Source organism: Excalfactoria chinensis, chromosome 4 (genome assembly GCF_039878825.1).
Source record: "Excalfactoria chinensis isolate bCotChi1 chromosome 4, bCotChi1.hap2, whole genome shotgun sequence".
NCBI classification, from domain to species: domain Eukaryota; kingdom Metazoa; phylum Chordata; class Aves; order Galliformes; family Phasianidae; genus Excalfactoria; species Excalfactoria chinensis.
Genome location: NC_092828.1, coordinates 25,653,540 through 25,678,320, shown reverse-complemented (window position 1 = coordinate 25,678,320; position 24,781 = coordinate 25,653,540). Strand labels below are relative to the sequence as shown.

Genomic DNA, 24,781 nt, shown 5'->3' with positions numbered 1-24,781 from the left:
TTTGCCTGCGAAATCCTGATTAGGGCTGAGACTCTTTGATTGTGGAGCAGAGCAGAGTCAAAGGAAGATGTAGATGCTGTTTGGGAGAACTCCTTTCATCTACAAGGTCAAGGAATCAAAGCATTTGGCGCTACCTTTGTAACCTCTGGGACCTCTGATCTCTTTATCTTCCTTTAAAGTAACTTGGTTTGTTAATCAACTTATTATGAAAGGGAAATGCAGCTACTTTTTTCTTTTTTCTTTGTTAACTGAATGGAGCTGCTGTTAAATTCCATTTCTAAATAGTAGTTAAAAGCAAGCATATCTTGCCATCTTTTTTGTCTTCCTGAATCTGTTGCACAGATCCAGTCTAGGATTTGTTAATTCTCAAGTCAGGATCTCCCAAGCCCTTGCTGCTGGGCCCAAGGAAGGGCAAATGCTGGGCACAGAGCCCCCCCCCCCCCCCCCCCCCCCAGGGACTTTGTGTGCTTTGTGAGAGTGGGAAGGAAGACCTGAGGTTGTCCTTGTGGACTAATCTCATCTGTTTATGTTGGGGTTCTTAGGGGATGAGAGGTGATTTGGTTTTACTGTTCTGGTTTTTCTAATCCATTACATTCTAGGCAATGATTTGTTTCAGGCATGAGAATTTGAGTTCTGCAAATATTTAGAGATGCAGTTTGCATGATAACATTTTTTGTTGCTTTGGTGGTTTTTCCTTTTCTCGTCAGAATTCCTCAGTGTGTTATATTTGGGTTTCTTCAGGGATTCAAATTGCTCTTATAAATCCCCTTAGACTGGAATTTTGCTACTGGTTTCAGTATAAACACAACTGCACCCTTGTCTGGTGAAAAGGAGATGGAGGAGGAGAGCTCATGTGCTTAACAGGATGGTCTTGTACTGTAAACAAGCACTTTTCATGCTTAACTATCCTTCCTAGCAACAGGAAGAAGGAAATGAGGCTATGCAAAAGGACCCTGACACGTTTCAGACAATGCCAGACCCACCCTCGCATTCATACACTATAACCAGAAGACTTGGGGAAATAAAAATAACTTCAGATGTTTCCCTTTCCTTCCTGTGCATATTACAGAAATACAGCAATCAAATCATCTGCAGTTCATGGAAAACTTGCTGGTTTGATCTCCACTAAGTTAAGAGATGATACCCCCATATAATTCATACACCTTTGCTGGCTATCATTGCTGTTTGGGATACTTTGCAATTCTCAGTGTTTCATGAATTACAGAACACTTTATCATCTCTTGCTGTGCAGAGAGCTGATCTTCAGTAATTCTGGTAATTTCAGCAGTTCTGGGCATATTTCTAAATTTTTCCTTCTTTTTCTTTTTCTTTTTTTCTTTTGTTTCCCTCCTCCCTGGTTTAAAGGAATAGAATAACCACCATGAGCAAGTCCATTTAAGGAGCATGGCTAGAACTTTCTGGTTCTTTTCACTGGACTCTCACTTGGCCACGCTTGCTGATACCAAGTAATACCCTTTCCTGCACAGCAAATTTTTGAAATCCATGGGTTTGTTAACGAAGTATGATGCCCCTTGACATAACTGGGAAAAGTAAAGTCATTCTTGAGTTAACCAGTTAGCTGCAACTCTCTGGCTTTCAGTATCTGTCATTTACTGGTAATACTTTATACTTTTCTGAAGCGCCTCTTCTTCGGGAGATCATGCTAAACCCTGCTGTTCATGAGGGGGAAACTGTTTCAAATACTGGCATTTGTTTCCCATTAAGAAGTGCTGGGCTAGACTGGGAAGGATCAGGAACAATGTTATCCAGTCTGTCTCTTAATAATGATATGATGTGATGGCCAAATTATTGCTGGCAGTGAATTTTTTTTAAGTCCAAGATGGTACAGAATTCCTTAGGTTTGGTTTTAAATATATTTATGTTATATATATATATAAACTTCTCAGTTCACATGCACTTCTCAGTCTGTGCAAAGAGCTTCTTGAGGAGATGCATGGACATTCACTTAAGCCAGAGATGGGCATGGTTTGACTTTCCCAAACCTATTCTTGTTCCTTATGGAAGACTTGAAATTAAGAAAAGTATGTCCTCTGCATTCCTGTGTTTCGGGGAAGTTCTTTCTGTGACCCTGTGAACCAGCAGCTCTAGGTGCTTGTAAGTGTCAGATTATAATTGTAACTATAATAGTTATAATTGCTTTGGGAAAATCCAGTTTTGTACCTTTCATGTTGATTAAGTGAAATGAGAGTTCAGCTGAAACCCTACGAGCTTTAAGCTTGTCTGTGTCACTGCCACTAGAGCTTCTGACCTTTATATCTAGTACCGTCCCATCCACACAGGGCTCATATTGGGTCATTGTTGGAGTGAGCACTGAATGCTTATGGTGCAAAGGAGGTCCTTTTCCCAGATGGTCCTTCTTATGCATGCTGATGATTTTAAGACTGAGTCTTAGCAATCTGAAAGTAACTGAGGAAAGCCTACTGTGAGCATCTCATATCTACCCTTATACCCATTATTTTTGACTAGATCTGGACAGGTGGCCCAGACTCTAGGAGGTTGCTGGTGCTGTGCTTAGGAGTCACAGTAGTTAATGTCTACCCTTCTGTCCCTATAAAGGCTGTTCTCACAAAGTCATCTCTGAGGGAGGAGGAGTTTAAAGTCATCTACTGTTTCCCAATCTTTGGAGGAGGATTCTTTTCTCACTCTGGAATCTGTCAACATGACCTCCTTCGGAGGATTTGGCTAAATGCTTTCTCTGCCCCAAATAATCCTCCTCCAAGACCACCCTGTGTTAATCAGGCCAGATAAATAACCCACGTGCCCAATTACTTCTTAAGAGTTTTTTTTTTTTTTTCTTTAAGTTATTTAACATCTTATTCCTCTTCATTTCTGCGCCTTTTTGAATGGGAGAAGGCCATCTTTAATCTATAAAAACAATTGTTCTTTGGCAGGAGAGCTTTTGTTTTGTTTAATCAAAGCTATTTTTTAATCTTTCTTTATATGTAAAAATCATTTAAAATAAATGGTGATCCTGGTTTACAGTGCACAGTTCTGATTTACAGTGTACTTGATGGTAAGTGCCATGAGGTGCTGCAATTCCTCTTGTTGCAATGAAGACCTCCTTGGGCTGGGGTTAACTGATGAGACTTTGAGAAAGAAGTCTCATTTTAGATATTTAGTTATTGTTGAAAATAATTAAAAGGACTGTGAACCTGATTTCAATATGCTGAAGTCTATGAAAAGGAGATTCAAGTTAATTAGGTTTTGACTCACAAAAGCGGCATTGTGTTTCCTGGGCTTGCCAAGAAGATTGATGTGCAACAAAAGCTACTATGTTATATAACCTGCTGCAGTTGGTAGGAAGGAAAATTAAATGCGGCCAACAGACACCTATGCAGATATTTTGGAAACCAGTCACACAGATATACAAATATGTGTGTGTGTGTGTGTGTGTGTGTATTTAAGTCAGTTTAAGTGAATAAACAAACTTTAAACTCCATAAGGAGAGTTAAATCATTTGCTCTTTCAGAAGGCTTAGCTGAAAAAAAAAATTGTTCAAGCTTCCTGATTTTTTTTTTTTTCAAAGAAAATATCAATATATGATCTTAAACATCTGTTTCCTTACTTCTTCTTCATCTGTTCCCACACAAATTCCAAACATATTCTGTTTCTTCTCCCAGTGTCCTGTGGTTTATACATAACATCAGCAGCATAGTTACTGTTCTGCTGCAAGGCTCCCTAACTTGAAAAAGCCATTCCCATGTTTAACCCAAATCCAGCAGTAGAACAAGGAGAGTGTTTCTTAGATGATCATCACAGCTGAGGGATATTTGAGTAACATTCCTCACCACCACTTCTCTCCAGGGCTTCCATGACTAGAAAGCAGTACAAATACTTGGTGCCCATATATGGTTTCTTTCAAGAAGCTGTTTTTTCCTCCCAGAAACTTCTTGGTAAGAAATATTTTATTTAAATTGTGTGCATCCATATTCACTTGAATTGATTATTGGAGGTAAAGTAGAGATTACAGGAGCATACCAGAATAGTTGGACACTAGTGCAAAGTGGCATTTTGAGCTTTAAAAGTGAAAAGAAGAAAGGGGCTCTCTTAGGAAGTTGGTTAGCTTGTGATTCAAAACCTGCAATCATCATCATAGTGTTCATCATCACTACAAAATCCATGCTTGTTATGTATTTCCTATGACTTGCTGGTTCTTCAAGAGATGAATCCTTCATGGATTGAATGTGTCTGAATAATATTTTAGAATAGTGATGTAAGTAATCATGCAGAATAAGGAGATGCCAAATGTGTTAGAAACTTGGCCAAAACTTTTTAATGGGATTCTCACAATTCTCTAGCTTTCAGATGTTGAATATGTATTGATTAACTTAACAAATTACAGTGTTTAAGGGCATTATCCTTATAAAATGTTATGTTTCATTAATTAAATGTTTGCTTTCTTTAGTGAAGTGCTAGTTTCCTAAAAGAAAGGTGTGGAGCAGTAACTTAATAATACCACCTAAGGAAAATTTAACTATATAGCTTTGGGAAGAAACAGACTTGTGAAAAGGCATTTAATTATTATCAAGCTACAGCAGTGCATATTCAAAATGAAAGTCATCTGTCCCCATTTTAAAGAGCTGCAGGCATGTGAGAAGTTAAACCACTTTTGTTTGTAGACAGTTGCCACAGAGTTTGTTCCAGGTTTGACTCAGATTTTTCATCTGAGTTCATGTATCATTCAGTCATGTTGACTGAGTGGTTGGAATAGTTTGATCAAGTCTGGTGCTGGAAATGCAGTTTGCATGTCAGGGATGCAAATCAAGCACTTGGAAAAATTATTGCTTATACTTGAGCAGTGGAATTCTACCAAAAGAAGAAAATTTCTTTCATCTGAGCTATGGCTGGCCTTAAATATGATAGTGGGTGGTCTTGGGCTTCTTGATAGCTCACTCAAGATAGTGCTTCAGAATCTAACATCAATTTTGTGAATCACCAGGAACTTCAGAGGGACACAATATGGAGGGACAGTTTCTGATATGAACGGAAAAAAAAAAAAAAAAAAAAAAAGAGTACAAGCCCTTTTGCAGCCATTAAATGGGAGCATTGTGAAGTAATTGGAGATTTTTGCATTGCAGCAAGGAGCAGGTGGTTTCATCTCTGTCATTTGTGGTGAGAAATCAAATTGTCTGCACTGCATAAGAGAGAATCACCCATTCAAGTTAGTACAAGAAAATGTTTTTGTATTCAAATTTTACCTTCTATTTTATTTTCTTCTAAATATATATATGTGTGTGTGTGTGTGTATGTATATGTATATATGGACATAGTGAATTTCAGACTGAATGACCTGGTCAAAATTTAAGACCAAGAAGAATCCCAGACAAACTGGCTCTTAGTTATGGCATTGGAGAGGGACCTTCAGCAGTGGAAGTCCATTTTAGCTTAGATTTTATTTTAACAGAGTTGATTTGACCTATCTAACTAGAGACTCTTACAATCTACTCTCTTAAAAGAGCCAAAAGGTGAGATGAGTAGAACTGATTTGTGGAGGTGTTAATGTAGCCATAAAGGTGTCTGAGTTGAGCCAAGAGGAAACCATCTGCTTGAAAGAACTGTTCATATGATGTTTAGCACTTAGGTGAAAATGAAGCCCATTCATGACTGTACAAAGATGCATCTGGTTTGCACCTTTTCTTCAAGACCATTAAGCTGCTGCTTAAGTTGCATGTTGTTTCATTGAAGCAAAAAGAGAGGAAGAACAAGAAAACAAAACACCCTTCTAACTTGGGTCTTGATCTTCCTAGTCCTAGCTATACAGCTGTGATCTTTTTTCTTTTTTTTTTTCTCCTGAAATGACATGGTTCCATCAAACTAGGCTTTTTTTTTTTCTAATTTTCAGTACAAGAGAGGTATCATCTGATGAAAGATGATACACGTCTTAGATTTTTCTCTTCTACAGCTCCTGCGTAAAACCTGGTTTAGATTGAGTTACTTTTGCTGTAAAGCTTTGAATCTGCACATTTGCAGTGTCAGGAACCAAAATTAACCAAAAGAAGTTTGAAATTCCCGTTTTCATGCTTTGGGGAAGAACTGGATCATCCTAATCCCCCAGGAAGTGGGTAAATAAGGACTAGTGGTTCCCCACCATATACAAAAGGAACTCTGACCCTTGATTTGAACATGGAGGCCAGCTTTTGTGAAGTGGACTAGCAAATAAAGCTGTTTCCAATAAAAATTTCCTGTTTCCTCTTTAACACATTTGCCTGCTGTTTGCTTACACAACACTGAGAATAAAGACTTCATTGTATTCCTCTTTTTGTTGTTTTGTTTTACCTTCTAAGAGAATTTCTTGTGTATCAGAACATTTAGAAATACTGCAGTCTCTTTCTTGACAAGAATCTCCTGTTGTTGGAGTCAGGAGGCAGGACAGGACATACATCTGAAAAGCTGCATGGACATTTCTTGTGTGGAATGTATTTTCTAATTGTAGGTTATTGTAAAGGTTTTACATGATGTGGGTGTTTGATTTTGTTGTCATGGCCAGCAGCAGATAGGAAGTGGCCCTGCCAGGCTGAAGAGGAGGGAGTGAGACCAGGCTCTTGCCCACAGCAAGCTATGTCAGCTTACATCTTCAAAGGAAAACTGTCATCTGAATCATAGAATGGTTTAGGTTGGAAGGGTCCTTCAAGACAATCCAGTTCCAGCTCCCCAGCCATGTTGCTGCAGTAGGGTTGCTGTCCACTTAGAGTGGGCTGCCCAGGGCCCCATCCAACCTGGCCTTGAACACTCCAGGAATGGGACATCCACATCTTCTCTGGGCATCCTGTGCCAGTGCCTCACCAGCCTCTGAGTAAAGACTTTCCCCCTAACATCTAACACATATTCTCCCATCTTTTAGTTTAAAATCATTCCCGTTTGTCCTACCTGTCACAGTCACTGACACTGTCACTGTCGGACAGTGACAGGTGCTCAATAAGTATGCATGTCATGGGAAATTATGTTTACCTAGCCTAGCTGATGGACATATGCACTGGTGCTTTATTGCTCTGCAGGTCTTGTGGCCAGACAGGGGGAATCTGTGTATTTATTTGCCTAGATAGATTTCTTGGGGGATTCTCAAAGGCATTTGGAAGCAAATACACTTTGAAAATCCCAAAGGCACCTGATACTTGGGTGACCATAAAATATGACTTCCACCATACTTGCATATGTATTTGGAGAACAGATAGATTTTCTACAAAGTTCCATTTAAAAAAGTAATAATAATGAATTCTGGGAAATACATATTCTTAACTTTTTAGCTTTGATATTCTTTCCAGACTGTATTTCTGAGGTGCTTGTTAAAGGGCCTATGAACAAATATTTAAAGACATGAAAGAGCTGCTGTAGTAGTAAGGAATCTGACACTTCTTTCAATAGCGCTACAGTAGCTGCATTTAATATATGTATGTAGCTATATATAGCTCCATTTTTAGACAAATATTGGTTGCTGGAGATCATTTAATGCATTTTTAATCAAGTGAAATTCTCTTTCAATCTAGTCACTTCTGCAAGATGTGACCTGTAAAGTGCTACTTTTTATTCTAAGTACTCTTAAAAATTAATCTTTTTTTTTTTTTTACTTTAATGTTTTCATTTCATCTGACCCAGCAGTATTCTATGTCCTTCCTGTACGTGTTTTAAATCAATTTTAGATTTTTTTTTTAACCTTTGCTGTCTTTCCCATGTACTTCCCAAAGATGCCAAAATTAAAACACAACTTCAAGCAAAGCTTTACAATTCCTTGCAACTGGAGCTGAAGAATGCTTTTTCTTAATGAGTAGCTAAGTCAATATGTCTGTACGTGCTTGTTCTCATGTGGTTCTATAACCTAAAGGTGAAGCAAACACAAGTTACACAAATGCCTGCTTGTCCTGACTCCAGCAAGAGTAGGTTTTTAACTGTTTATTTATATAGAATGTTTTGCTTTGGCTCACTTTAACCCCTTGATTTGGATTTGTATCTTAGCAAAGCAGTCTGGCAAAGCAGAAATATTTTAACCCTGTTGTAGCTGTTTGGAAAATCAGGGGGCACTGCTATCTTTTTGAAGACCCTAAAATGTGTCTGTTCTTTCATCTGATTTTAATTTTGTATACCTGTATCTCACAGTGAATATTTCATAACATGCCAAGAAGTCAAGTTGTTTTGCTTATGTTGAGTTTGGCTTCTTACTTATATGCAGTAGCTTGTATTCTGAGTAATTGTACTGAACTTTGTGCAGTTTCTGCAGCAGGTAGCCATGATAACCTCTCCAAGTAGGTGGCAAAATTGTCTACTCAGTTGGACATAATGAAGCTTTTCTTTCTTGGCTCATCAGGAAGAGTGAATATAATCAAAGCCAGACGAACATAAAGAGTTTCTGATTGTTCGCTGTCTGCTAGATCTAAGCAGGGAACTAAATTCCCAGGAGCACTTCCTTGAGTTTTTAGAACAGAATTAACCCAATCACTTTCCTCAACATCTGGCAAATATCCTAAATGCCCTGTATGTTTTCCTGGTTTGTGAGCTAATGAGATAACATTTTCTTTATTTATGTGTCTATTGGGTAACAAATAAATTCATGTACAATTTATTCATAGCCTTATGTAGCCTATATTCAGAATGTTTCTTTTGGAGTTATGTGTGTGAATAAATATATTTTGCAGCATGCTGTTTTGGGCAGTGAGAGGGAAAGTGTCAGTGAATTTCCTGTAGTAAACCAAGGCACTCACAGATGCCTTGAAGACCTCCAGTGAAACTTGGTTCTTGCTGGGCAGTAAATATCTGCTGCAGTACAGTGAGTCAGTTGTTCCTGGACTGTCAGCACTATCTATAAGATGTTAAAGCACAGGACTCTGTGAGGAATTTCTATCAAGACAGAATAATTACACCAAGAGGTTCACAAGATCTGTTGAATAAAACCTTGTGTCGACTGTAATGTTGCTGTCTCTAGTATTTACAAAACCTGTGCAGATTGATATGTAATTCCTGTAGTTTTTCATCAGTGTCTGTTTCTCTAACCGCCAAAATTATGACTTTTTGATAAACTGCAGGTAAATGCTAGGATATGTTTGGTAGTGTGAACAGAAGCAAGCTCAGATAAGAAGACTTGAGTTTCATCTGAATGTTACTGAATGGTGAATGCGTCTTCGCATTTACTTTGTCAATGAAAGTGCTAGGGAGGAGGTTTTGCTCTGCAGATGACATGGTTTAGTGGGTGTGGTGATGATGATTGGACTACATTATTTTAGTGGTCTTTTCCAACTTTAATGACTCTGTGATTCTGTAACTAATGGGAGGGTGCTTTGTTTCTGTCCTCTTCCAGAAATCGAGGCCAAGGAAGCTTGTGACTGGCTGCGAGCTGCTGGCTTCCCACAGTATGCACAGCTATATGAAGGTAGGCATCTGGGCTTGGAGGGTAACTTTGTGACTTTGATACAGAGCAAGCATGTAGCTTTGTTTTGGAACATTATTACATTGGTGTAATATCCACCATAACATGAGCGTCAGTGGTGACTGAAGTTCCAGTACATAGAAATCATAGAGACTTGGTTGCTTTCTGATACACGCCACACACATAGACATACCAAAACCAATGAGACCCTGAAACACTCTTGGAGTTTTAGATTTGCTTCAAATTCCTGCTTTAGTCTTTTTTTTTTTTTTTTTTTTTTTTAAATTATTTACTTATATATATATATATTTGTGCAAAGGTTTTCTGCAAGTAGAGCACTTGTGTCTTTCATGTCTCTCTGACATGCTGACATGGTAGAAACTTGCAGTTTTACCTAACTGTTTTTCCTGTTCTGATGCAGAATGACCTACAAAAATCTGTTTTAAAGAGGGACATCCTAAATATCCTTCTTAATGTGTATTATTCAGAGTTGTTTCCCCACCCCATCCCATCAAATTGCTTTCATTGTTGCAGAATTATTCTGCACTTTCTTATCCATCTCCATTTTTATAAAGCAAATTCCAGCTTGTAAGAATGAGCTTAGAAAGTCCATTATTTATATCAAGTAACTGTTGGAAATTACAGCAAATACTCAGCTGACCTTGAAAAATGATCTAGCTGAACTTTCATTTGCAGCTGTATTAGCAATATGAGATGATAATAGCACTTTCAAAAGTAACATTTGGCAAAACTTTCCTTTGCCTGTTCAGAAGTTAAATTTCCTTTCGTTACTGCTCTTCCATTTATTTATTTATTTCATTGGTTGCTATTGGTACTGATGGAGATGCCAGAATTTTCTTGGGACGCAGATCTGAGATTTTAATTCCAATCTTTGTTAAAAGTGGGGACAGGACTCCAAACTGAATATATGAACTTGTGAGTTTCATGCTAAAATGAGCTGTAAATCTCCTAAAAAAATAACTTGCATTCAGAAAGCATGATCTACCCATGGCTACAGTTGTCCACTTTAGAGACTCAAAGCTTATATACGGTTTCTAATTTAGGATCAGTTTCTTGGCCAACATTAAAGGGACTGCAGAGAGCAAGAGCAAGATGTAAAAGCAAGGCCAGCAATACCCATTGAAAAGACATGTGAAAACAATATGCCATTGTCCTTTGCAGGCCCCTTTGGTAACAGCGACACCAACAAAAACAGCATGGGTGTAAGTCAGGTGTAACAAAAAAAAAGGACTTAGGAAGACCATCAACTTCTAGCCACCCCTCTATCTTTTCTTCTGCCACATGTTTTCTTGTGGGCACACAAACCTGTTTGCAACTGCAGCAGTACCTTAGAGTTTGTCCTTGTATTATTGCATGTATGTAATACCCAGTGGCCTTGGTGAAAGGCATGGCTGTACAAGGAATGTTAAATCAGGACCTAAAAGACAGTCAGGAATCTGTGGAGGATAGTAAGTAATATATATTGTGTTGCTGCTTGAGAGCTGTAGTAAATTTATGGCTTTCTGACAGCATTGTTTCCTCCCCCTCACTGTCCCAGTTGTTTATCTAAATAATCTTTTAAGAAAAGGATGCAGCATGGGCTCTAGGCAGCTTGACATTCTTTCTTTTCAGTCTCTATCTCATTAATGTTGTAACAAACACTGAAACTGCTTGATGTACAGCCAAGGAGATTCTGTTTTTCATTCCAGAGATTTAGTTTTTACTGATCTTTTTCCTATAAGATAATAGCACTTCAATGGAGGTTGCTCCTAAAGCAATGCTTCCTCCTTAGTTCTATGGAAACTGCAACACATACAGAAAACACAGTAACTGTTTCAGAACAAATTCTCAGCTAGAAAACTGTATTTTTCAACATAGTCATCACCATTAGCTGTGCATTTTTGCCAGTAATGAACAAGAGCCAGCATACAACACTCATCAAAATCTGCACCAGTGGAAGTGACCAACTGTTTCACAGCTTCTGTGACAGCATCACTTCTGGGGAGTTCAGAAAGTCATAAAGTCCATCTTTCATTGACCTGAACAAATGAATATCAGAAGATGCCAAATCTGGACCATATGGTGGAAATGGTAGGACAGTCCAGCCAAGATTAGCAATGTTCTCCGCAATCTTCAGAGTGCTATCAGGAATGGTGTTATCGTGTTGCAAGTGAAAGATTGTTTTCTTTCTTCTCCAGCCTGACTCTGGAAGTTTGAGCCTTCAGCTTAGTCAGCATCATGTTGTAGTGGTCAGAGTTGATAGTTCCTCCAGGTTTCAGGAAATTCAGAAGTATCACCGCTTTCCTATCCCAAAAGACAGTGCATATTGCTTTACCTGCTGAAGGCTGCATCTTAAACATTTTTTGGTCTGGAATTCACATGTTATTGCTCTATGGACTGCCATTTTGACTCTGGCTTAGAGTGGTGATGCCACATCTCATCACCCATAGTAATGCAATCCAGGAAACTGTCATCTTCAGTTCTACAAGTCCTGACAAGCTTGCATGCATGTTCTTTCTGGTTCCTGTTTGAGCCACCTGGACCTGGCTCCTGTTTGACGCTGTGAACACACCTGGCACAAACTTTGCAATATTTCAGTGTTGCCACCATCATTTCCAGTGATTATGTTATTCCATTGAAGATGCTATTCAGCTTTTTACATGCATGACCATCCAGAACATGCCTTGTCCTTCATGTCACTGTTGCCACTGTTGAAACACACACACCACCCACCCACCACACTCTGTTTGCATCCACTGGTTGATCTCCATAAGTGCTCAACAACTGTTGATGAATGTCAGTGCAATTTTTTTCTCCATAGAGGAATTCAGTGCCGCATCTTTGCATCATACGCACTTCCACATCAGATGCAATTTTTTCACACCCTCTGCTGCCATCTGTCATATGGCAACAAAATGTAATGGGATATTTGCTGGGACAGTCAACCTCTACTGTCACACCACCTCTACATAGCATCCACCTCTGACACTGTGGGCCAAGATAACAAAATAGAAGGCATTACTTTTAGAGCATCACTTGTATATTTATTTTAAATGAAGACAGCCTAAACTAGTTTCAGCTTTTGGTATTGGATAGGGAGATCACGTTTGCCTCATTTCCTTTTCTGTTGTTTCATCTTTGCTTTGCTCATTTTTTTCCTCTTTATGTATGAGCTTTCAGTTACCAAAGCTGTACATAAAAGCTAGTACAATGGACAGTGAGCGTCTCTGGTATTTGAGCTGATCTTTGTTTATCTGAGAATCAATCGCATCTTGGTTAGCTCATCTGGAAACAGATGATGAGCCTGAAATACCATTGGAAAGAAGAGATGTTGTGATTTCTCATCTGTCTCTATTCCTACAGATCTCCTCTTTCCAATTGACATCACTCTTGTCAAGCGAGAGCATGACTTTCTGGACAGAGATGCCATTGAGGCCCTTTGCAGGTAGGTGGGAAGAAATCACACTACATCTTGAAACTAAACTTCCTGTATAATAGGAGGTATAATATGGGAAATGCATAACCACAAGTCAAGTGTGTATTATTGGCATAGCCATCATTGTGAGACTTTTTTATTATCAATTATCTGTACGTGTTTTTAATTGAAATAGTATATTGAGCTAAGAAATGTTTGGAAATCTTATTTAAAATCAAGCTGGGAGGAAAATGGCAAGAGTATTTGGGATAAGAGTCTTTGCACCTATTTCATAGGTATATCTTCTACTGTTATTCTTTACTTGCTCTTATTATTCTCAAGTTAGCAAGCCACAGGGAAGCAGAATTGTTCATGCAACAGCCATCTGTGAGTGCAGTTATTGCATCAGTTCTGGAAGCTTTCCAAATTGTCTTCAGAATGAATACTTTTGAATTCTGTATGCACGATGGCCACAGCTCTAAATGTCAGTAACTCTAATGAATTGCAAAACCCTTTTAAGAAAGGCTTTACATTTATAGTGTTCTTTTGCCATTACTGCCATACTTGGAAGGGAAAGAGAGAAACTGGGATTTTGAAGATGCTCAGAAATATCTACAGGATTTTCCAACTAAGAAAATAGATTTGTCCAGTCATTGGGAGGGGAAACATTTCACTAATGTTAAATTCAAACTGAGGATGCAGGGAAAGGCACGACTTCCATCAATATTAAAATGTGATGCATCAGTCTGCTTATTTTTGTGCTCTGGAACTTGTGAAGTGATTGAACAGAAAGTACAGCAATGTGAATAAATGCTGTTTCCCAGAAGCATGGTCTTCCCTTGCCAGGAAAACAAAATATAGTCAAGCCAGCATATTTTGGATCTACTGTTTTCCTGCAAGAATACTTTTTAACCTGGGGTTATTTATTTAGATGGAAGGGAAAAGGCAGCAAGTTGTTTCTCACTGTTAAAAGTAAGAATGCATATTCTATATCTCTTTGAGACTTGCTGCAAATGTAAACAACAAAGGCAGTTACCACTTTTTCCAAACTTAGAGACCAGCAGAAGTTCTCTGTCTTAAGAATGACATCTTATTTCTTGAGTCAGAATGATATGAGTAAACCTATACCTTGTGAAACAAGACAGTCCTTCACAAGTCTGCTAATTGTAAAATAGCCTGTTTGCTTCCATCTTCAAATTGTTTTCTGTATAATGGGCAAAAGGTGCTACAGGTGTTTCTGCAGCTTGAGACTGATTTTAAAGGCTGAGCCACATCATTTTGAAGCCTCTGATTTACTTATCACAGTCACCTGGGAGCTATTGGTAATAGGTGAACGGTTGGACTGGACGATCTTTTAGGTCTTTTCCAACCTTGGTGATTCTATGATCTTTTGCAAAATAGCTTTAAAACTGAAGCTAACATTTTTGCAAAAGCTTTCAAATCCCTATTTAAAATAAAACTGAAGTAATTAAACATCTTGGATGACTGAATTTGACCCTTTGTAATGCGTGTTAGGCAAAAGCAGTCCATAATCACAGCATTTCTACCTTTGGGTTTTGGTGGGGTTTTTTGTGGGGATTTTTGGTTTGTTTTGTCTGTTTGGTTGGTTGGTTGTTTTTATTTTGTTTTGATATTTTTTGGAGGGAAGGTGGCCAGGGGTGATCTCCCTGTTTAATTTTCTAAAGCATGGGGAGGGTACATCATTTGGAATGCTGTTTCTTCCTCAAACCCAGTTTTATTTTGACTCATGCCAGTGTGAAAACAGTGAAGTATCTTACTCAGTAAAGAACTTAGGCCTGTTTCACAGCCATAAGTCTATCACTGTTTATTTACTGAAAATCAGAGCAATTCTGGAAATATTTGCATTTTCAGCACAGAGATAAATAAATGCTGTGTATTCCTTAAGCTTGAAGCATTTTAAATTATAGTTTACATCTAAACTGTACTGTCAATTGTTGTTTAATAACCTTATTAATTTAAGCATGAAAAAGTAATCTAACTTTAATAACAGTTTGCTACTTTTTGTAAAATTCCTTTCTGGATGGAAAAGGTTTCAGTAGCCACTCCATTAATAATTTGCTTGAAAATCTCTAAGTGAAAAGTGAGTTGAGGCTTGAATTACAGAGGCAGCATATGGTACTTGGTAACAGTAGAAGAGAAATGGTCAGTAAATGTCATTTAGTGAATTTATCATGAAATGTAGGGTCAAAGATCCAGGAGTCATAATTCTGCGTTAATTTGCTAGGATGCTTCATGTAGTGATTGCACTGCTGGCCATGGTTTTATATGTAATTATGGTCTATGTAGATTAATGATTGGGAATTTATCTTCAGAGGGTAACTGCCCACATAATGCGCTCATGATACTAAGTACTGAAACATGCTTGTCCTAAAGGCTGTGGTTGCTAAGCACGAATTACATAGCAAGCTGTGATGAAAATCCTATTTAATCTCCTTACACGTAACCAGAAAACTGCCACACTATCTGCGCAAGAGGTTTCGTAAATCTTTTACCATCCGGATTTCTCATCCAAGAAATTGATTGCAATGGATTAGAGTAAGCAGCATTTGCTGCTTGTGCATTCTGATTGGTGGAGAGCTGGCATCTATTGCAGGCTATAACATGCAGATGAGCTCTAGGGACAAGGTATGGACTGTCCAGTGAGGTAAGACAGTAAAGCTCCTATGTCATCAGTTAGCTGCAGGTATAATTGAGCTGGAATTTGCCCTGCAATGAGGAACAAAGTATTTAAATCCATTAAGAAAATATTTTAGACTGAAGCATACAGATAGATCATACATTTATTGAGCTGGAAAATTCTAGTTTAAAATGCTTGTATCCCCTACACTGTGTTGCTTTCACTTTTCTTGACTATGTGGGATTAGAATTTTCTCCATTTGAGGAGAGAAGAATGAAGTAGCAGTGATTAGAGCTGATGTAGAACTGACTGGTATTTAGGTTAATGAAGGCTTTCTATTATGAGATCACATTTTAATATATAAGTTAGCTGAAGTTAGTCATGCAAGTTGACACTTTTGATAGCGTGTTCCTTATTTGGGATACCTTTCTTAAAAGAAGTTCAAGATAAGCTAGCTTGGCCATTTTTGATAGGCTGACTGGGAAGAGCATGTTGTGTACTAGGGAAGCTCTAGTACCTCTTGTTTTGGGTTCAGTTAGTACAAGGACTAGGACTGAAAGGCAGGCATTGTCATGTTGGTTAGGAAGAATGGCTTTACATAGCAGAGATGAAGGAGGCTGCAAGCACAGGTAAGGGTTCTACATTCTGTTGGGTGAGGAGAAGGGACTGAGTAGATACGGAGCTCTCTCCTGCAATGAAGACCTGCATAGAGAATGCTGACCCAAAGGCAATTACCTAAACAATGGGAAAGAATATTATCTTGTCATCCAGAGAGACAGTAGCTGGGGGTAGAAGGCCTTGTAGTGATCAATGTGGAGATAGCAAGATGGTGTAACTGGCTGCAGCCACTGTCTTTATCAGTCCTGCTCTGTCCGCAGTCACCATGGAGTCCATGTGAAGATGCCACTGAGATAGATTAGGTCAAAATAAGATGGATGTAAATAATGAGACATGACCTGTTGCCTGTCAGTGGAGAAGTGATTAGGTTTGTGCCTGGAGAGTGGACTTACTGAGAGAGAATGTCCAGATTCAGAAGAGAAAATTGAGGTTCATTACCCAGCATCAATTTGGTGAGATCTGAAGAAAATGAGTGTGCTCTTAAGAAGTATTTAAGAAGAAGTATTTAAGAAGAAGTATTTAAGAAGAAGTATTTCAATACGCACAGTGAATGTTAACAGAAGTTACATAGATAACTCTCATACCTGCTGAGTGACTCACAGATTCAGTTGCTTGTCACCAGTGGCAGAGGTGCTGGAACTGGATGATCTTTGAGATCCCTTCCAATTCTATGATTTTGATTCTGTGGTTCTGTGATTCTGGTTCTGCATCACATACTGTGCTTTTGGTGTAGTGTAGCTCAAAGAACTGAGTGCTGTTGAACTCAAGCAAAAGCTAAAGCATTTTGTGGGATGTATATAGCAAAACTCACAGACCTGAGGCAATCACTACAGATCATTTAGGTTTTAAAAGGGAAACTGGTTTTGTGATGAAATCATGTCAGGTGTGTAACAGAGCCTTTGTTTGCCTCACTGCTTTTGTGTTTAACCCTGCTCACTGGGGGTTACCTAATCTTGCCCTCATAGACATTTTTGTGAGGTGTGTACTGGTTTTTTGTTTTGTTTTGTTTTGTTTTCTTTAAATACTCTGGAATTGGAGATCTGTCCTCTTTTTTTTAGCTATTTCAGGATTTTAATTTGAGTAGGGGAGAAGTCTGTGGATGGTGGATGTAATCTTTGTGAAATCAGAGGTGGTCTTTATCAGCTACTAGACAGGCCAGTGCTAGATAAACCCTGATGTGGGTATTCAGTTGTAGTCTCTTCCCACACAAGGCAAAGGTTGTCACACTGTGAAATTTGTAAATTATTACACAGTATAAGACCTGAAACCAATTCAGTACTACCTGATATTGAGGTCCTGGAGTTTTGAAAGAGAACAATCATACAGCAAGAGAAGAGAAACAAAATCTTAGCACACATGTAGGTGAGACGGGCATTGATGCTGTAAATACAGCTGCTGTAAGGTCACATACCCGCTCCACAGTGGGAAGAGCTGTGCCTGCTGGGTTAGGTCAGAGCAAAGATGGAAACTGAGAGATCTGGACAACTTTCCTAACCTGTCACTGGCCTAGCATCTGACCCATGGCTATTCTTCCTGTTTCTCTTCTTTTCTGCTGTGTTGTGGCTGGGTCTAATTATAGATCAAACTGTCCTTTTTTTACCCCATGACTGCAGCAAAAGCACCAGTAGGAGCTTTTCCATTTTCTTTGATGGCCTCAGGATCAAGCCCTGTGTAAATACCATCTGCAACCAATCCTGCTCATAAAAGGGGAGAGGAAAGAGGAAACTAGTAATCCTTCCTGTGCACACATTTTCTAGATTCAAGTTACAAGTTTCAGGAATCTGAAAAGACTCATCTGAAGCAACATGACAAGTCAGCATTTTTAGGGTTTTTTTCAAGTTTTGCAAAGCTTCCAGTTAAAGTTCTTCTTTACAGTTTGCTGGAAGGAATTAGGTGTAAATTCTACCACTTCCTTCAGAATGAAGCAGGCTTTTTAAAGCTCAGTCTTAGCCCTGTTGAATTTGCATGAATGAGGCGGTTCTGTTCCTCTGTCTCTCTCCAGCACATGCTATCATGGGTGAAATTCAACCCACTGAGGAATGAAAGATGAGTTTGCAGCTCTCCTATTTCACAGCGCAGCCTTGCGAGCAGAGGGTTACTATGAGGGAGGCAGGAGGAGGGCAAGGAAGACGTGATGCCTCTCACGACTGCCAAGCCACACTGGTGTTCTGGGGGACTGGATAAGAAAGCGAGCTTATTTTGTTTGGGGGATGTTGGATTGTTAGCTCATCAGTGAATAAAGGGATGCTTATGTACATTCATGCAGCACTTTAAGATGTGAATGCAGACTGCTCTCACATATCACAGGGAGGGTGGTTAACTCTTGTTGCTGCAGCAGTTTATTTTTGTTGTTTTAATTTTAGTCCTAGAGTAAAATATTCTTACATATAAACTTTCAGTTTAGGAGAGAAAAATCAGGCACAGGGTTTTTTTAAAACTATGGTCCCAGGACTACAGTGAAAATAATTACACACTTCTCACAATCAAAATGGGCCCCTAGTAAGTGGGAAATTAAGTTTTCCTGTTTGAGCTTTCAGACTGTAAAGTGCAATTTTAAAGTGACACACTGTATCACAGAGATACCTATGTGCAGGGTCAATAAGAAGACTTTTCCTGTATTTGCAGCCTGTCGAGATTGTTTCAGGGTTTGAACCTTTCATATTTAAATAAATGTAATTACTACAATTCATCCGTCACGGTGCACTTCTCAGGTACTCTAAGTTTCTGTTTACTTCTATTGAGTTTGACTCAGGTAATAGTGACAAATATCGGCTCCCCCCTCCTCTGAAGTTAGAATACAACCAAATATAATGGGTTAATGATTAAGTATAATTAGGGCTCTAATTGAAACCCTGCTGTTGGCTATTTGTATGCAAAGCAGTTTAGGGATAGCCTTCACAAAAGCTTTTGAACTGTAAAAGCTTGTGCTAAAACACTGGAGTTTTCTCTTAATATGGTTTCCTTTGCTTTGCAGGCGCTTAAACACTTTAAACAAATGTGCAGTGATGAAGCTAGAAATCAGTCCCCACAGGAAAAGGGTAAGTACTCTGACATTTTCTGTTACAGCATTGTGTATTAATAAAACTTAAAAACAAACAAACAGAAAACAAAAAACTAGAAGATTGTTTAGCTGTATTGTAAAATGTTGGCTGAGTGGAACTTGCCAGTGACACACAGTGAAAACTCTGCTTACATTTCGTTTTGTGTTGTCACTTAGTGAGAACTGAAGGGCTTGGCCACAGATAAAGGTTATTTGTCTAACTAGCTCTTCCATGGGATGCTGTTCTCAGTTTGAAAGGCACTGAGCTTCTCTGCCTGCCAGCAAGGCTGTTTGTGTTGTAGCTTATTACCAGGCAGGACTGTGGAGTAGGCATGATGGATGAGATCCTGATCAGCCACAATGAGCTGGCCTGAATGTTAGAACATCGTACTTGATATAATCTTCACAGTTCTGGTTCTTTGCCATCACGCTGGAACTGTATTCTTTTCTCATAGTGTAGGCAGAATCAATTTGGCTGTGCTTGGGCTGCACAGAATTATATCTCAGAATTAAAGCAAAATGTTTACAAAATGCACTGAACACCTATTTTAGAAATTTGCATGTCTCCAGGGAGTTTAGAAGGAGTTTAAAGGGTTTCTTGGATTTTCATGATCCTTTTGGAGCACAGTGAGAACGAATAGAGCACATCCTGTAACTTCGGTAAAGCAGCACTGACAGAAAGCTGAGTTGCTGGATTTTGCTAGTAAGGTACCATTTGAGAGCTGTCTTAAAACTGTGTGTCCTAGGAAGAATCAGTAGTTGACACCATCCCCTGGGATATTCCAACTGCAGATAAAGATGACTAAACTAAGGCTATGCAATGCTGCCCTGCCCTTAACAAGAATGCATACAAATGCTCTGGGATTGTTTACCAGGAATTAATCCCCTCTTTCCCTATCTGTTTGTGGTATGCTGGAAACAGCACCCAAGCTCCAGAAGATAACACTCTGAGGCAGCATATATAGGAACTCCTTAAAAGAAGGGGTAGACCATTCGCTTGCTCTTTATAACCAGCAGAAGAATTCTCCTCCTTCTTTCTGAATGTTGTTAACAATGGAATGATCAGTATTGCTGTTAGAAGTTGGACCAGACCTGACTTCAGGTCCAGACCCCAGATCTTCCAGAGTCTGGGTGCTCCTGATTTTCATTCACCTCTTGTTTTCTGGCAGATGGACTTAGATTCTGTTTCATTTCATTGTTGCTTTCATTAATACTTTTTAACACTAAGGAAAAAATTGTGCCAACAGAAATATGTGATTCTTTATGTTTGCACTGACCTTCTTGCAAATTATGGTTGCTTTACTTCTCCTTTTTTCCAGTCAAACCACATTCACCATCAAACCATCCTTATTATCCATTGACAGTTTTAGGTGCCATTTTTCTTCTTGAAAACTTTAAGCAATCCAGTCTTTTTAGGTCTTTGTCATGAGTCATGGACAGAAACACTGGTTGTAGTAATCGAGAAGCAAAGAGAATGACACTTCTCAGTTTCCCTTATGCTTTTTGTTATAAATATGGTGTTTCACTTACTTTCCTGAGCTGATGAAATGTGCAAAGAAAGAAAGAAAGAAAGAAAGAAAGAAAGAAAGAAAGAAAGAAAGAAACCACAATAACAACAACAAAAAAGAAAACCCAAAACACTAGGAGAGAATCAGGAGCCAAAGTATTCAGAAGCAAAATACTAGAAATATCAGTAATTTACTTGTTTTTCAAACAATAAATGTTTACATATCTGGCACGCAAATAGTTACAGTTTGGGCCATGCTTGTATATTTGTTTTTAAATTAAAACAGTCTAAACAAATCATGTGAAACTTCAGCAGTCATGGAGCTGTGTGGCAATTAGTCTTGCCTACTCTTTACACCAAAGGTTATTTTGTGGTTTCATGGTGTCACATTAAAATATCTCACACTGGTTTTATTCTTCTGACTGCATGCAACTTAAAATTTTCCAGATACTTGGAAGACCAAATATGTCAGTCCCAGAATCACTCCCTTTCAGGATTTAGATGAAAAGATTGAGGCATAAGTGATGTGCGCGTAAGTGTGCCCTCAGGCATTACTCGTACATCAAACATAATCAGTGGAGATGCTATTTACAATTTACTTACGTGCTATGCAGCAAGTGAGCTTTTGCTGCTTGCTATCTGTGAGTGTTAAAGTCTGCCTGGAGCAAGACTGAAGTAGAAAGAAACTTCGCAAGACATTCTTAAAATGTTAGCTGCTAGCCTGTGGGAGGAAGAGTGGACCAGGTAGAGCCTGGAGGCATCAAACTGTAGCAGAGCAAGAGTTTCCTTTGCTGTCTCATTAGTCACAGTGTGGAGACTTTAAACTTCCCGAATAGGTAAAGAGTTAAGCTACTACAATTCACAGCATATGAGAAACATCTCTTAATTGCAAAAAGGAGTATAAACACAGAGCCGCTATCAGCAGACTGTAACTGGAGAGAGTCCAGGGGGACCCCAACCCCGGACTGACTCCAGTTTAAAATTTTATGCATGCCAGGAATTTCCATTGATCTGAAGGCTATCCACTGTGACCAATTAATTAAAAGCCTGTGGATACTAAGGTTTTCAGAAAAGAGCAAGTTAAAGCAGATTGCCTTGTTTGTTTCTTTTTATAAAGCATAAATCCTTTGTATTTTAAAAACTGTTAAGATATATTGTCTGTCTCATGTAATCTTTTCCTGTAATGGACTTTATGGTCTAATCTTCTTCTCCCTGAAGCAAGAGAATGTTTTTGCTTTAAATTTGGTGAGAACAAGGTCATGCTTAAATCAGTTTAGTGGGCACTGTATTTAAATGCAATGTGCTGTTTGTAAGTTTGCAAGCAGCACTTTCAGATCTGTTCTTCTTTGCAGAGTGAAGATTCAGATGAAGATGAACCATGTGCAATAAGCGGCAAATGGACTTTTCAGAGGGACAGCAAGAGGTGGTCAAGGCTTGAAGAGTTTGATGTGTTTCCTCCAAAGCCAGATGTTAACACCTCCTCCTCCCCAGAGGCTCCTCTCCTTCCAAATGCAGCCAGCCGCGAGAGCGTGCTCACCGATCTCAGCGAGCGGCAGGAGGTGGCCTCTATTCTCAGCACCAGCAGCACCAGCAGCCACCAGCCAACCCTGCAGAGCGAGGCCTCTAGCACGAGGACAAACTCAGTTGTGAGCATTTGTTCATCCAGCAATTTCATAGCAAACGATGACTCGTTCAGCAGCCTGCCTTTGCCCAGGGAGTTGAATAGTGTCAGTTTCAACACAAAGGCAAATGAGAAGAACACTAAATCTAAAACTAAGAGCCTGCTTAAGAGGATGGAGAGTCTGAAAATCAAGAGCTCTCACCATGGAAAGAACAAAGCTCCTTCAAAGCTTGGCCTTATTATTAGTGGGCCCATCCTGCAGGAAGGCATGGATGAAGATAAACTGAAACAACTTAACTGCGTGGAGATTTCTGCCCTCAATGGCAATCACATCAGCCTTCCCATGGTACGAAAAAGGAGCGTCTCCAATTCCACCCAGACAAGTAGCAGCAGCAGTCAGTCAGAGACGAGCAGTGCTGTCAGCACACCCAGCCCTGTCACACGCACACGTAGTCTCAGTGCATACAATAAAAGGGTGGGTATGTACCTGGAAGGCTTTGACCCCTTCAACCAGTCAACATTCAGCGATGTGATGGAACAGAATTTCAAGAACAGGGGAAGCTTTGCAGAAGACACTGTTTTTTTTATCCCAGAAGATCATAAGCCTGGCACTTTTCCCAAAGCACTCTCCAATGGCAACTTCTCCCCAACAGAAAGCAATGCTTCTGTGAACTGGAGGACAGGGAGTTTCCATGGGCACGGCCATCTCACTCTTCAGAGGGAAAACAGTGGAGATAGCTCCAAAGAACTGAGCATGGGGAAAAGGCGCAACTCTGCTAGCTCATTGAGCAGCCGCCTGAGCATTTATGACAATGTGCCAGGCTCAATCCTGTATTCCAGTACGAGTGACCTGGCCGATCTTGAAAATGAAGACATATTCCCAGAACTAGATGACATCTTGTACCATGTAAAAGGGATGCAGAGAATAGTAAACCAGTGGTCAGAGAAGTTCTCAGATGAAGGGGACTCTGACTCAGCACTCGACTCCATCTCCCCATGTCCTTCCTCCCCAAAGCAGATCCACCTTGATGTAGATAATGATCGAACAACACCAAGTGACCTTGACAGCACGGGAAATTCACTTAATGAAACAGAAGAGCCCTCGGGGATGCAGGACAGAAGGGACTCCGGAGTGGGAGCATCACTGACACGGTCCAGCAGGTGAGCCTGTGGGACTTGGGGTGGCCCCAGTGAGGTCCCTCTTGGACCAGATGCTTTAGTAGTAGCTGCACTGTGCCCATTTAAGGCCTTCGTGCAATACCATTTGAGGCCACTGAAGCATACATGTGCTGTTCCCATTGCTTCAGAAAACAATTAGAGCCATTGAAGGTGTTTGTTCAACACTTCTAGATAAGTGATTCCCACACTTCATAGCTATATGTTTTTATGTTCAGCTTGAGTCTTCTTGAGAAACAGCTTGCTCAGCAAGTCAATGTTAAGGCAGTTTTGGGGAATGGCAATTCTTCAAACTGAAATGTCTTGTGGGAAGGGAAGGGATCTCAAGTAGGATTATTCGCTTTTTAAATTGTCTAGGAGAGCCAACGGAATTATGATCTGTTTCTTGTCAACGTGTAGTAAAAAGCTTTAGACTAAAAAAATTGCACTTTTCAGTAGCAGGTTGTTTCCTAACAACTTGCCTGGTCATTATATCTGTGGGGAAGATGGAGAATGTTTACTTTCCTTTGATTGCTGCAGCACTGTGGGTGTTTGAGGAAGCTCCAGGGGCCCCTCAGCTCCTGCTGGGATCTTCACCATAGGATGGAAGGCTGTACTGTGAATAGAGCAAGAGGCTGAACTCTTTCTAGTTCTGTTTCCAGTTTTCTTTTAAAGCTGGTGCAAATAATTTAGGGCATGGTTTTTAGTGTCATTTAGTCACCTGTAGTTGCATGTATAAATTTAATGAGACTTTTAAAAGAGCTTTTGGTTTTGCATTTGATGTGTCTTGAAATTTGGGGCCTTTTATTCTTTACAGAGTTGTTTGATTCTGACTCTCTTCATGCTGAAAGGTCTTCAGAGGGGGGGAAAAAAATCAGCATTGATCCCTTTGAGGATATCTGATAGGGCCAGTTCATGTAGGATAGCTCAGCACACATGTTCCCATCCACACACATTGCAGTGGGTGAAGCGGACATCCTGATGGCTAGTCCTTACTCTGTTCTCCATCATCTCCACAGGCACAGGCTGAGGTGGCACAGCTTCCAGAGCTCTCACCGGCCCAGCCTCAGTTCAGCCTCACTGCAGATCAATTGCCAGTCTGTGGCACAGATGAACCTACTGCAGAAGTACTCACTGCTGAAGTTAACTGCTCTCCTGGAGAAGTACACACCTTCCAACAAGCACGGCTTCAGCTGGTAAGGGCATTGTGCCATGTGTAGACAGGCCATCTGTCTAAGCACAACAGTTTTGTTAGTCCTAGGCAACTTCTAGAAACATACAAGTCCCTCTGTCCCACTTTTTCCATATTTGCCTGTCTTTATCCAGACTGTGCTGACAGTGATTTGTAGTTTCCTTAGACGGTACTAATGTCCTTAACCCTTTAGTTAGGGATAATCTCATTAGGATTGAG

The 24,781-nt window shown here is 39.7% G+C and overlaps 1 protein-coding gene across 8 annotated transcripts in view; it reads left to right on the top strand.

Annotated features, from left to right (window-relative positions):
• DLC1 (DLC1 Rho GTPase activating protein) overlaps positions 1 to 24,781 on the top strand; it is a 243,040-nt gene that overhangs the window by 207,900 nt on the left and 10,359 nt on the right. For 7 of the 8 annotated variants that reach the window (XM_072334570.1, XM_072334569.1, XM_072334568.1 and 4 more), the window contains 5 exons: positions 9,308 to 9,379; positions 12,740 to 12,821; positions 19,022 to 19,085; positions 21,947 to 23,376; positions 24,390 to 24,566. In XM_072334570.1, the coding sequence (XP_072190671.1) occupies positions 9,308 to 9,379; positions 12,740 to 12,821; positions 19,022 to 19,085; positions 21,947 to 23,376; positions 24,390 to 24,566 (1,825 nt within the window). Of the gene's footprint in view, positions 1 to 3,825; positions 3,915 to 9,307; positions 9,380 to 12,739; positions 12,822 to 19,021; positions 19,086 to 21,946; positions 23,377 to 24,389; positions 24,567 to 24,781 lie in introns of all 8 variants that reach the window. The other variant, XM_072334574.1, reaches the window with a different exon arrangement.